Source organism: Notamacropus eugenii, chromosome 1 (assembly GCF_028372415.1).
Source record: "Notamacropus eugenii isolate mMacEug1 chromosome 1, mMacEug1.pri_v2, whole genome shotgun sequence".
In the NCBI taxonomy this organism is placed as follows: Eukaryota; Metazoa; Chordata; class Mammalia; order Diprotodontia; family Macropodidae; genus Notamacropus; species Notamacropus eugenii.
The window spans coordinates 182970575-182984707 of NC_092872.1; the positions used below are offsets into that span (position 1 = coordinate 182970575).

At 38.7% G+C, this 14133-nt stretch overlaps 1 protein-coding gene across 5 annotated transcripts in view; it reads left to right on the forward strand.

The window, feature by feature from the left end:
* CFAP58 (cilia and flagella associated protein 58) overlaps positions 1-14133 on the forward strand; it is a 163505-nt gene that overhangs the window by 13918 nt on the left and 135454 nt on the right. For all 5 annotated transcript variants that reach the window (XM_072621698.1, XM_072621691.1, XM_072621688.1 and 2 more), the window contains 5 exons: positions 2240-2396; positions 3074-3268; positions 5143-5280; positions 7805-7964; positions 9750-9832. In XM_072621698.1, the coding sequence (XP_072477799.1) occupies positions 2240-2396; positions 3074-3268; positions 5143-5280; positions 7805-7964; positions 9750-9832 (733 nt within the window). The remainder of the gene's footprint in view (positions 1-2239; positions 2397-3073; positions 3269-5142; positions 5281-7804; positions 7965-9749; positions 9833-14133) is intronic.

Consider the following 14133-nt stretch of genomic DNA (forward strand, 5'->3'; position numbering starts at 1 on the left):
GGGAACCTGCAGCTTCAAGGCCTCACATGACCCTCTATGTCCTTAAGTATGGTCCTTTGACTGAATTCAAATTTCATCGATGAATCCTCTTAATAAAAAGATTTGTTCTATAAAACTTGGACTCAATCAGAAGGGCCTCACTTGAGGACCTAGAAGGCCACATGTGGCTTCAAGATCTCAGGTTCCCCACCCCTGGACTAGAAGATTGAACTGAATTTAATGAATCGAAATTGAATAGCAATAAATGTAAGGTATGATATTTAAAGTCAATTTATTTAAATTCAACATGGGTTTAAACGCTGGATGGGGGATTTGTAGCTAACAATCTAATCTATGAAAAAGACCTAGAAGTTTTAGTGGACTGCAAGTTCAACATAAATAAACAGTAAGACATAGCAGACAAAAACTTAATACAGTCTTGGGCTGCTGAAAGAGAAGCACAGCTTCTAGGAATAAGGAAATGAGAGTCCAGCTAGAATCTGCCCGCTTAGTCTACCTCTGTCTTGCCTTCAGTCACAGGCACCATGTTGGTGAAACTGGAGAATGTGCAGATGAGGGCAGCCATCATGGCGAAGTGTGCCCTATGAAGATTAGTTGAAGGAATGTTTTGGGGATCATTTGTCTAGTCTGAAGTCAAGAGAGGCAATATGGTCTAGTGAATAATGTTGGACTTGGACTTGGGGTCAGATAGATCTGGATTCAAATGACCCCCTCCCTCCTTACCCCTCTAAATACATATTAACTATGTGACACTGTATAGATCACTTAACCTCTCTTGGCCACAGTTCCTCTTCTGTAAAATGAGAGGGTTATATTAGTTGGCTTCTAAGGTCCCTCCCAACTGTAAATCCAGAATCCTTCAATTATAAGACTCAGAGTGGGCAAGATAGCTATCTTAATACATCTGAAAGGCTGTCATGTGGAAAAAGGATTAGACCAGAGGGCATAACCAATAGTAATGGATGGAAGTTGGGGCAAAAGAAGACTAAATTAATCTTTCAACAAATGTTAAGTATTTACTATGTGCCAGGTACTATGCTAAGGAGTGAGAAACAAATAGTCTCTGCCCTTAAGAAGATTACATTCTAATGGGCATTATAAATAATTAGGTACATACTCTATGTGTAGAGTAGATGAAAGGTAACCAACCTTAGAGGAAAAAGCTCTAGCAGCTAGGGAGGACTGGGAAAGGCCTCCTGTAGAAGGTAGCGGTTAAGTTGAATCTTAAAGGAAGTCAGGGTGAGGTGGAGGTGAGAAAGGAGAGCTTTCCAGGTATGAGACACAACCAAGACAAAAGCATGGGTGATGGGAGATAGAGTGTATGAGGAACAGGGAGAAGGCCAGTTTGACCGGACCATAGAATGTGCAGAAGACAGTAAAGTGTACAATGAGCAGAAAGAAAGCTTTTTGTGTGTATATTATAGGGAGAATTCTATTTCAGGTATAGGGTAGATTAGATTGGTATTCTGTGGTCCCTTCCAACTCTAAAATTAACTGATTCTATGAGTTTCTGGTATAGTTTCATGGAAAGGAAGGAAAGTACTCTGAGATATGTGTGTGAATATTTAAATTAGTATATATTTGTATATTCAAAAGGTTCTGTGAGTGATAATAAGCAAATATGCTTCTCAGTTGGCTTAAATAGCCATTTGGGGTCTCTCGTGAGCAAATGACAGAAATGCAGCTTTTCCTCTTCAGTCCTAGCCTTGAAGTGTCTACCTTCCCCATGATCAGTTTTGGTCCAGAGGCTGTCTTAAGATGCTTAGGTTCTCTGTTCTAAAGTCTTACAGTCTTACAGAGGGACCGAGCCAAGTAACTAGCTATGGTGTCTGGATTGCAAACTATTTAAAAATGAACTGGTGTACTCTTCAGACAGAAGGATTACAATACTGTATGTTCTAAACAGTTACATCACTAATATTTGTCAAATTTTGTCTTTATGCATGTTTTATCTGGGTTCCACTCCTTTGCTCTTTTTTTTTTTTTTTGTTAAAGGGTGAACAGGGTAAAAACTAATGATGTGTACAGTATTTCTATATCTTAGGCTTATCAGTTGTGACTGCAGCTCTCTAATGAATATTTAAAATGAAAAGGAAAACTGTATAATCTGACAGCTGCTATGAGTTAATCAGCAATCCTTGACATTCAATCGCTTACATTAAAATGAGCTCAGTAGGGGATAGAATCTCAGAGAGAAGACTGCCATCGGGTTTGTGTTTTGTTTCATTTTTTTTTTCAGCATCAGAGATTTACTGAAATACAAGGAAGAAATAACAAAGGAGCGAGACCAGCTCTTGTCCGAAGTTGTGAAACTACGAGAGAGCCTAGCTTTAATCACTGAGCAGCACCAAGAAACAGAGAGATCAAAAGATGAGGCCGAGCAAGCCATTTCTCAGGTCTGGGGAGCAAGTATGAGCCCCAAGAAGAAGGGCTGTCCCCAACTTTCTTTTCTGTAGTTCCTTCTAAAACCAGTTTCTTCTTCCTTTCCTCACCTCAAATGAATCATCTTATATCAAAAGGTATCTTAGCTCTTTTGTGTATTTCTCTGACCTGTTTTTTCAGAGAGCTATTGACTCTTTACTGATTCTTATTCCAACTACGTCAGTAGAGAATGTTGCCTGGAAAAGAGGCTTTGCTGGTAATCTTGTCCTGAGAAGGCCATATCAGACTAGGCCATAAGCTGCTACCTACCAAGCTGGTGGAAGCAATGCCTTTCGGTCCTTCCAGTTTCAAGGGTTTAAATGGGTGAACAAATCTGAACATTTTTTTTTAGGCCACGGACCAAGTGGTGTTTTTCACTATCAATGATCTTTATAAAGTGTTTCTCCCTGGTGGCAGGAAAGAAAGCATGGTCATGATTGACGTAGATTCAGGACATGGAAGAACAAGCCAGAAGTCTTCCTGCCCTCTAAAGATTTAAAAATCAGGGCTAGGGGATAGCTAAAGAAAAACCCCCATTCTGAGATGATTCTCCTTAAAAGGAGACACCGAAACAGGGTGGAAGGCACTGAATCTTACCAACTGCATCAAAAGGTTTTAATTTCTTTCGGTTCTGCCTCTTCTGTAACTATAGTTCCAACAAGAAATCCAGCTTCGTCAGAATGAAGCTTCCCGGGAAATTCGAAAGAAGGAGAAACTGGAGAAAGAGCTCAAGCAGGTTCAGAATGACATGGATGGAAAACAGAATGAAATAAAGACACTCCAGCAGCTTGTGCAGAAGAGTAAAGAGGAGATCCAAAAACTGGAGCAACAGCTCAAAGAACAGAAGGTATGGTACACACGTGGGCAGCCATATTCCTGGCTTTAGGAGCAGTGCCTTCCAGAGTGATGGGCTTCATCTAGAAGGGTGGAGACTCGTGTGTGATCTCCCTCCTGCACTGCAGACATCTAGCAATCATTTGCCTTTCATAACTTATTTAAAGAGGTAATAGTGGGAGTTATGACATCTTTATTTTTTTATTCTTTTTTTATGTCCCTCCTTTTGACTCAGAAAAATTTTTATTAATACCGGGTGTGATGAGGTGTTGCTGGGGAGTCTGAGGCTGACGGATCTCTTGAGCTCTGGAGTTCTTAGTCATAGTGGGCTAAGCTGATCTGGTGTCCACTACGAGGGTGACATTAATACGATGAGTGCCAAAGAGTTGGGTAGGAAGGAGAGGTGGGGGATTGGGGTTGCCTAACACACACACACACACACACACACACACACACACACAGAAACAAAGGCACACTCAGAAAAGGGGAGATTGACTGTTGATTAACTATTAAGGTTTAAATCTTAAAGAGTGAACTGAGTATGTCTATCTTTCTTTTTAAACAATAGACTTTCTAACACTTTTTTGCTTAAATGTTATAATTGTTTAAGATAATGTAAATGTTAATAGTTGTAATCCACCTTTTCTGATATGAGACCTCAAGGAAGAAACTCCAGTAATTGAAAAGTGGTTTCTTACTCTCCCAGATATTGTTAGCCAGAGACACTGTTCCCAAAGAATTGCTTCCTCTCATACCATTAAAAAAATTGTAACAGGTATTCCTATGACAATTTCTTTATTAATTCTACATGACGTCCAGAGTTATGTATATATTTTACATAGTATAACCTCTAGGGGGAAGATGAGCAAATTATTTGACTTAGAAACTCATTCCTTAACTTTCTTAATGTGGCAATAAATTACCTATTACCATCATGACTGCAGAATGACATACTTTTCCCAGAATTCGGCAATCATGATAAAAACAGAGTAGCTTATTCAGCCAAGATAGAGATGGCTTAGGTAAAATACCAGTTCCATTTAGACTGGAAGGCTGCACTTTAGTTTATTCTATATTAATTGAAAATTTGATTTAGCTTCTCTTGTCAGGATAGCCCCCAAGCCTGATTCATGAGAGGATGATGGTAGTGTTCTAGAGTGGTGCTTTTATACGGTTTACTTCTCTTTTTCTTCTTCCTTCCAGTCTTTCCATCTTCCAATTCCCTGATAACTATTCTGTTATATCAAGATGACCCAGGATATGTATAGGTTCATCTATAAAATTTAGTCTGTTCAGGAGAGTTTTAGTAAGAGGAAGAAAACTGGCTGATACCAAAATCAAGAAGGCATAAATCATCATGCTGCTGTTCCAGATTTTTGACTTAAGATGGATTAAATGGGAAAATGGCTATGTGCTGGTCTCAGTGAACTGTTCCATTTATGGAAATGTTCTAGGCATATTAATGTCGGATTTGCCTGCAGAGATGTCCTGCTCTTCTGCCCCACAGCTGATAAAATCCATTCGAATCTGCTGCTCATTTGCAATGATTATAGCGATTGTTGTGTATGTGATGCCTGCCAAATGACAAAAAGGCATTAAAATATTTATCCACCACCTGTGAGTGAGACTTCCCAGAGCTCCGAGGAAAGAAAAAAGGACTCTCACTGTGTTATTCATTAGAAATTGTTATTCTCCCTAGTCATTTAGCATTCATTGTATTGTGAGTACATTAGTAGTTTCATCAGGAATAAAGAGTAATTTCTACAGAGATGGAAATCTGGGGTTTCTCTTCTCCTTCTGGGAGGCTTGTGGTGCTGTTTATGGGCATATGTAGATATTGGAGTCAGATTCAAAAGTATCAGCTCGATTGTTTCACATCTCTCCTAGATCCTAAATGAACGAGCTGCCAAGGAGCTGGAGCAGTTTCAGATGAGGAACACTAAGCTTCAGCAGGAGAATGAACAGCACGTCTTGGCTTGTGAACAGATAAGCCAGGAGAACCAGCAGAAAACGCTGGAGCTAAAAGTAAATACAGCCTGACATGTCGGTTACACAAGACTTCTCTTGCTCCTTGTCTGTTAATATGGAATTTGTCTTTTCAGTTTAAACCATTGATCCCTCTCTCTAGAAATATTGTCCTCCCGCTTTACTGAATGCCCTGATATATCAAAGGCAGCCGAACACCTGCTGTGATTACTTCATGCCTTGGGGCAGACAATGTGATAATTCCCATGCCTGTATGTAAAACTGTAAACCTTATTATCAATCATATGGTTATTCAAGACCTTTCAGAATCTAGGTCAGATGTTGGCCTCCTTAATTCAGTCTTGCAAGTTATCCCTTGCCTGGAGCAAGGAAAGGTTCATGTTGAGTAAGTAGTAAAGAATGTTTTCTATTATTTTTGCTTTACTACTTTGGTTAGGAAGTCAAAGTGGGGAAACCACTTTGAATTTTGCACTTGTTTACAAGGCTGTGTTCATCCATTTTTATGACTATCATCTGTGTCCTATCTATTTTTCAAAAAGGGTTTCTGGTTCATACCCCTCCCTCAACTGAAGGAATTATAAATGATGGTCTTGTCTTCAAGATATTGAAGAGAAGAGCTTTTTATTTACCTTATTACCTTTGAGAGTAAACACCACTATATTCATAATCCTAGGTTGTTAGAATTTGAAATAAGAAATGCATGACTCATAGAACTATTTAGGAAATTGAAGTAATCTAATACAACCCTATAGGCAAATAAACATCAAAACCATTCAGGCATGGTTTGGATTGAAAAAAATGTTCTTTCTAAGCACATCATTAGTTCCACCAGTGAAGAAACTGTTGAGGTTTAGGGGTGCTGGGACCTTGAAATAGTGACGCAAGTCCTACTTTAGATGAATTTGATCCAAACCTTCTTTCAGCCAAAGACAAGGTTTATTAGAACACTGGTCAGGGTGGTTGAGATTCTAAAAATTCACCATATTGGTTAGACTCTTAAGGAATTTGAGCACTTTAATGGAGGCATGATGAACCTTTTATATGGAAGACTGTGGGAACAGAGAAGGAGGCGAGAAGGAATTAAAGGTGGAAAGTAGCCAAGGGTGAACCGGAATTAAGGTTGGGCTAGGTTAGAGGTAACCGAGAATCAGAGGTTTGGGCACGGGGCCACAAAGACAGGATTAACCCCAGTAAATGCCAGGGACCTGGGCTGTGTGGGAAAGTGCAGGGGCTTTTCCTTTTAGGGGCCCAGAGCCCAAAGACATGGTTTTTTCCTTTTTGGGATTCAGATCCCATCCCCATCAGAAATAACAACTTAGAAGCAAAGGAATATAAGCCTGTAATTGACATTAGAGTAAAAATGCCTATACAAATATTCTCCTTTATTGACATTGTGGGACATAGAGCAAAAAAGGTATATTTCTATACTCCCACATCTATAGGGATTCTGCCTAGAAGAAAACAAAGACAACCATGTTCTGCCTGTCCATTTGCTAGAACTGTGATTCCCAAAATTGGTTGGATGACACCCTCCTAGGATGTTTCCAGTATTTTTTTAAAGTAGTTTGGCAAAATTCTAAATTTCCCCCTTACCAAAATTATAATTGACTTTAATTAAAAAAAATTAGTCTATACTATATAGCATTTAAGGGATTGTTGTATACATCGAAGATACTGTGAGATAATGGCTTAGAAATCTCAGAGAAAATTAATCTCATTACATTATAAGGGAATTGGTTCAATAATAATAACAACTCCTTGCCTTTAACTGAAAACATATGGGCAAATGTGTGGTGCTGTCTGTGGCAGGAATTCTTTTTTTAGATACATTTGTTACCATCCAGAATTGTCTATTGATATTGCCATATCAATTCATCTTCATGCTCACCCCAAAAATAATAATACTCCTGTGGCCTAAGACTTTACTTCTTGGTATACTTGGTTGTGACCTGGTATGTCTGGAAAAAAAGTTAGACCTTTGTACTATTGCATTAGGTCAGTGGAGAGAATAATGCTATATAGCAGAGCACTTTCAGTGTCTTAGAGAAAATTACATAGTGACTGATGTCTTTTAATTTCATGTAATTGAAATTATACATTTTACTTTCCATGATCTTCTCTCTCTTGTTTGGTTAGTGGTTCTACTTTTAAGATTGGAGGGCTCCATTTACTGCTAGAGGAATTTCATGGACTAAAAGTATTAAATTTGTCAATTGCAAATTCCAGTTATGGAATAATTACTGATCAAGTGTACACAGAACAATTTATTTATGACAATGGCTTCAGTGGCCAAATCTTGCTTGACCTGACCATCAGATTTCACTCTTCAGCATAAGATTTGATCCTAGTCTTTTCATTTAGCTTGCCTACTATACTATTCAGAACATAGTTTTCCAATATCTCTTCAGTCCAAATACTACTTTAAAAATTTAATCCCACAGACTATCTTTGCACTGTCAAAGGAGTACTTCCTTTTATTGGTTGAGAATTTATCATCATTTCATTTCACTGAGTCCTTTGTTTGCCAAATGTCTTTGTCCTTTCTGTGTCATTAATTATATAGGCTAAAGAGGAGGAAATCCATCAGATGCGACTTGACATTGGAAGACTTAACAAAATGAGAGAGTTAATACATAAAAAATTGCACCAAGCTGAAGATCAGAAGGCAGAGGTGGAGCAGACCAAGGAAATCCTCAAAAATCAGATTGGTGGATTAGAGAAAGGTAGGCTGAAAGCAGCATTGTTGCTGATTCTCATAAACATTTGATTAGTTTGATTAGTGACTCTGATGGTATCTGGTGAGTTCTGTGCAAAGCCCATAAAAAAGCATAGTTTGACTCAGTCCGGTCAAACCGTTGAATTTAGTGAACATCTTTTTTGGCCATCATGTCAAATAGCTGGTTTGACTGATTTTGTTGACCTTTCAATAGGCAATTTTTGGCATTGTGTAGATATGGTGTTAGACATTGGAGTTACAACTCAGTGTACCCACGCTTAGTGTTATCTTGTCCTTCCACATACCTTCTGCTCTGGTTCAGTGTGTGTGTGTGTGTGTGTGTGTGTGTGTGTGTGTGTATGTGTGTGTATATGTGTGTGTGTGTGTGTGTGTGTGTGTGTATGTGTGTGTGAATAAAAGCTTGTGTTGTGACCTCTAACTCATTTACTTGAAAGTGGTGAGTGGATTTTCACTGTAGTAACTTATTGTTACTACATTAGTGTACATCCTGGTGTTCTACCCAGAGGAAGGTACAAAAGCTGCCTTTTTCCTCTAGGTTTACTGGCTACATTTCTTGCTCAAAGATCAAGCCTTTAACCCAATTCACTCTGGAGCTCATAGGTTGAACAACAAGTCCCCACTCACCTAACACAGAGTGATTGTAATTACTTAATAGTGATTATTTCTCTTTTACCCAGGAATCCTGAGGGTCTTCCCCTCCCAGTTTGATTTTTTTTCTTTTTTGATCGAAGGGGCCATCCCTTGAGTAACCACTTAAAGAAGCCTATTCATTGAATGGGTGTATCTCACTCAAAGTGAGAATGTGATAAGACCTTAGCCTGAAAGGACCAGGGTCTTACATTGCATTCTGGGCAATCTCTAATCGTCCTGGTGAATATCAGGCCATTGGTGAGGTTGGTGACCTTGCACAGCCCTCCCTCACTGAAATCAAAGTCAACTTCAAGTCATGTCATCATCTTGATCTCTTAGTCCTCTTAGAGAATGAAGGACAGATACAAACACAATGTATTTTTGGCTTCATTCTCAATAACTGATTTGGCAGCTGAGAAAATAATATTTTATGGTATCAGTTAGTCTCAGTTTTATCTGGTTATGGGAGAGATGCCATAAGGAAAAAAGAAGATATTATGAGTAAAGGGCAAAGTATCATTCTAGTCCTTTGGTCTAGATACTGTTTCTGAATAAGAATACATCTTAAAATTTGAACCTGCGTATTTTCAAGGGGCTTCTCCCACTTAGATTGGATTATTAGAAATATTAGCCATTCAAGCTTTCTCTTGGTGACTTTCAGATGTCTAACTGATTTTTTATTAACTGGACTTTCTAGTTTTAGGATGTTTTAGGTAGCTGAATCTTCTTTCGAGGTGTAGCTTGAGACTTTCCTGGTACCCTCACTGAAAGAAATGAAAAAAGCAGGAAACAGGATAATTTATTTTATAAATAATTAAATGCACAGAGCACTTTTCAGATTGGAGGAGTTAGCGTTTGTGACAGTTCCAGTCCTGGCTTTTTTTCTTTTTGTCATGCATTACAACATTTGACTGAATTTTCTATCTCTTACTGACATTAACAACAGCCACAGCATTGCTTTCTCCTTCAATGGTTAGTCTTAAAGCTATCCTTAACATTTTTAGTTTCCTGTTAATGACCTTTCCCCTTTGCTGTAATAGTGATAAAGGTTTCAAATAATTTCTCCCCTTTGCTGGAGAGGAGTTGTCTTTTTTTCAGCTCCATAATTTGGTCTTAAACATAACTTTTTCTGGTGATTTAGAGCTGGAGATTGCAAAAAAGCAAGGAGAACTTGATAAAAAGGCTATGGATGAGCTTCTGCGAGAGAGAGACATATTAAATAAGGTGAGTTTGTGATAGTAATGCTGGAAAATGAATGTCTTGCTTTGGGAATATAATATCTGTCTATAACCAGTTGTGCAAAGAAATAAAACTCACAGCAAGCCAAAGTAGATTAGAATAAATAATAGCTCTCAATTTTCCTTTAAGCAGCTGCTTACACTCTGCCTTTTAGTGTCTGTGAATTGAAATTACATTATCACCTGTGAACACAAAGGAACTTCTGAGAATTAGCATATAAAACGGTAGGGGATTTAAGAGTATTTTGTGGATTCCATTTCATTGAGGATAGGTTATTTGGTATCCTAAGTAGTTGATCAAAATCTCAGAATTTAATATCTACATATCTGCAACTTTGTGTTAATTGAGTAAATGTAAGTGGGTGCTTATAAAAATTGTACAGTGCGTAATATCCTAGAATAGTTGGTTAATGGTTTTTAAAAGCCCTCACCTATCCTCCACCCTAATCTTCAGTTTTGCTTTTATTGGGTGAGGTTTTTTTTTAATAGAGTGCTCCATTTGTCAGAATTCAGATCCCACCTCTGCTGCTTGTGACCTTGACTGAGTCCTCTGACCCCTGTAGGCTTCATTTTCCCCATCCATAGTTGGAGCTAGATGACCCCTAAGATTCCTTCCAACTAGCTCCAAATTTCTGATCGGTAGACCCTTGAGTTCATGTTTCTCTAGCAGAACTAGTGAAACAGGCTCAGAGGTATGCCTCTGGTGGCTCTACTTTTTTTTTTTTTAAACATATTTTAACTTATTCTGTTAAATATTTCCCAATTACATGTAAATTTTTTTACCATTCATTTTTAAAAAACATTTTTAGTTCCAAATTCTCTCTTTCCCCTCTCCTTGAGAAGGCAAGCAATTTGATATTGATTATACATGTGATGTTTTGCAAAATATATTTCCATATTTGCCATATTGCAAAAGAAAACAGAACCTCTTAAGCTTTCCCCTAAAAAAAGAAAAACAGAGAAAGTAAAAAAAAATGTATGCTTCAATCTGCATTCAGAGTTCAGCATTTCTCTCTCTGGAGGTGGATAGCATTTTTCTTCATCATCATACTTTGTAATTGTCTTGAACTATTTTCTCGATCAGAGTAGCTAAGTTTTACATGTGTGATCATCCTTACAATATTGCTGTTCTCCTGGTTCTGCTCACTTCACTTTGCATCAGTTCATATAAATCTACCCAGGTTTTTCTAAAACCTTCCTGCTCATCATTTCTTATAGCACAATGGTATTTCATCACAATCATATACCACACTTTGTTTAGCCATTCCCCAATTGATGGGTATCCCCTTGATTTCTAATTCTTTGCCACCACGGAAAGAACTGCTATAAATATTTTTGTACAAATAGATCCTTTTCCCTTTTCTTTGATCTCTTTGGGGATACAGATCTAGTAGAGGTATTGCTGGGTCAAAGGGTATGCACAGTTTTATAACCCTTTGGACAGAGTTCCAAATTGTTCTCCAAAATGCCTGGGACTAGTTCACAACTCTAACAATGGTGAATTAGTGTCCCGATTGATTCTTCCACATCCCCCCCCTTGCCCCCAGCATTTGTCATTTTCTTTTTCTGTCATATTAGCCAATGTGATAGGTGTGATGTGGTACCTCAGAGTTGTTTTAATTTTCATTTCTCTGATCAGTAGTGATTTAGAGCATATTTTCATATGACTATAAATAGCTTTGATTTCTTCTTCTGAAAACTGCCTGTTCATATCCTTCGACCATTTGTCCATTGGGGAATGGCTCTTTTTTTAAAAAAAATAAATTTGGTTACATTCTTTAGAGAAATGAAGCCTTTATCAGAGAAACTTGCTCTAATTCCTTCCTCCCCCATTTGCTGTTTTCCTTCTAATTTTGAGTGCATTAGTTTTGTTTGTACAAAAGTCTTTTAATTTCATGTAATTGAAATTATACATTTTACTTTCTATGATCTTCTCTATTTCCTGTTTGGTTAGCAGTTCTACTTTTAAGATTGGAGGGCTCCATTTACTGCTAGAAGAATTTCATGGGCCCAAAGTGTTAAATTTGTTAATTGCAGAGATTTAATGTCACCTTTTTTGCACATTTTGAGACAGCAGGCTGTGGAGTGAAGGTATTATTGATTAATTCCCATGGTTACTTTTCTTTATTTAGGAACAGAAGATGTTAGCTGTATCTTTTATTATATCTTTAGGTTTCATAATAGTTTCGAATTGTTTCCTTTAGGTTTCATAGATTTAATAGATGTTTCCTCTGTCCTCCTTCTCCCCACCTCCTCAGTTTCACTCTACCCTCCACACTTAGAACAGATGACTTTGCTTCCTACTTCACAGAGAGAATTGGGGTCATTCCATGTAGACTTACTTCACATTTTCCCTTCATTCTCCAGCATGTCTCTGTACCACAATCCACTAACTACTTTCTCTTTAGTCATAGAAAAATCAAGATCCCTACTCGTCTTTAAGGCTAATTCTTCTGGATCTGCCCTTGGTTTGTTTCCTCCTATTTTTTGGAAGGTTTGGCTCTTGCTGTCTTTCTCTCCAATGTTTCTTAAATTGCTCCTTTTCCAGTGGTCCCTTCTTATCAGCGACAAGCATGTTTAGGACTTCCCAATCCTAAAACAGCCTTCTGTTCTCTTCTTATCTAAAACAACTCTCTCTGTCTTTGTCTCTCTCTCCCCTTCACTGCTTCTGGGTAAATGTCTCTCAGCATTTCATAACATGACTTGGTACAAAGTTGACCTTGCTGGTGAGGGAAGTAATAAACCTAACATCAGCCCTCTATAACCTTGACACCAGGCAGCTCTGTCATCACCTGGGCTCAGTCTAGGACCACAGCTTTGCTCCCTCCCATCCCACTGGCTTCCTTGCTAGAGGGAGAAAAACCAAATCACTTGAGTTGGGGCAGGGGACAGAACTTCCTATGTTAATGAGAGCCAATAAGTAAATCAAACATGTTTTAGCCCTTCATAATCTGTGAGCTCCCTGGCACCTCACTCTCTTGCTACCTGGACTTGGCCCAGGACCACGTCTCTATTACACCCCATCCCATCCCACCCCACCCCACCATACACATCCCAGAGGGACATGTGCAGATCACATCCTTCCTGGGACCTGGAGCTACTGGGAAAGTTGGGACAAACCATTGTTTTGTTGTTAACAGTTCTTTCTTCCTCCTCTCCAAATCATGATGGTCCAGAATAGAAGGCTTCCTTGGCCAAAATCTCCACCTTTTGCTATCCATTGCTTTTCTCTCATTCCCATGCACTTCAGCCCTAGTCCCACCCCCCATGTCCCTATCCTGCTCTTCTCTTCCATTGATCCTGCCCTTCTGTAATCCTGTTCTGCTGTTAACAAACTGTCTTTTGTATTAGTTTCATTCCTTTCACAGTCTTTCATCTAGATGCCTTTCTCTCAATGCCCTTTGGCACATCAGGTCACGAGGACCTTATACCATAAGGTTATTTCTGGACCTTCATTTTCCAATATCATTTATCAGTTTCTCATCTTAAGTTCACTCCATCATCTCTTTTACCCTGGCAAGATCCAGATTGCTGTCATGTGCAGGTCCCAGGTCATTCTTCCTTCTTTCTCAAGGAATTCAGCGTCTGGCTCACAGTATTTCTTTCTGTCCTAACCCCTCCTCAGGGACTTCATTTTCTTTCTGCCCTGACCTCATCCTTGGGGACTTTGATATGCACATGGCTATCCCTTCATATCCTTGGCTTCTCTATTTATCAGCTTCCTCAAATTCTATAATCTATGATTTTACTCCATCTCAGCTGTACGTAGTGATGGAAATAACATTGATAGAAAGACCACTTGGAACTTCTTTACTTCCATAATCTGTGATCTAGAACTTGGAAACTTTTTTTCCCCCTCAGACTATAATTTTGTCTGCTTCTATCCTTCCTTCTTCATCCTCATGTGATCTTTGTCCTTTCCTTTTCATTTGAACTTTCTAGTAGATTGCCCCACTCTGGTCTCACTTTCCTCCCTTTGGAACCTTGACCCTTTAGCTAACCACTGCAATGTTAGCCTGCCCTATACCCTTAAATCTCTTGCCTCCTTGTCCTATTCCTGCTCATCCCTTTCCAAACCTAGACTATCCCCACCAACTTCCTTTACCATTTTTCCATTGCTTCTGGACTCCACCGGAGGAAGTCACACAACATACCGACTGGGTTTCTTACAAATTTATACACTGCAACACAAGTAGGGCCCCCATTACTCAAGAAAATCCTTTTATTATTCTGATAGCTCTTTTGACCTCTCTATAGTGTTTGTTTCAAACCTGTGTATGTTTGTGT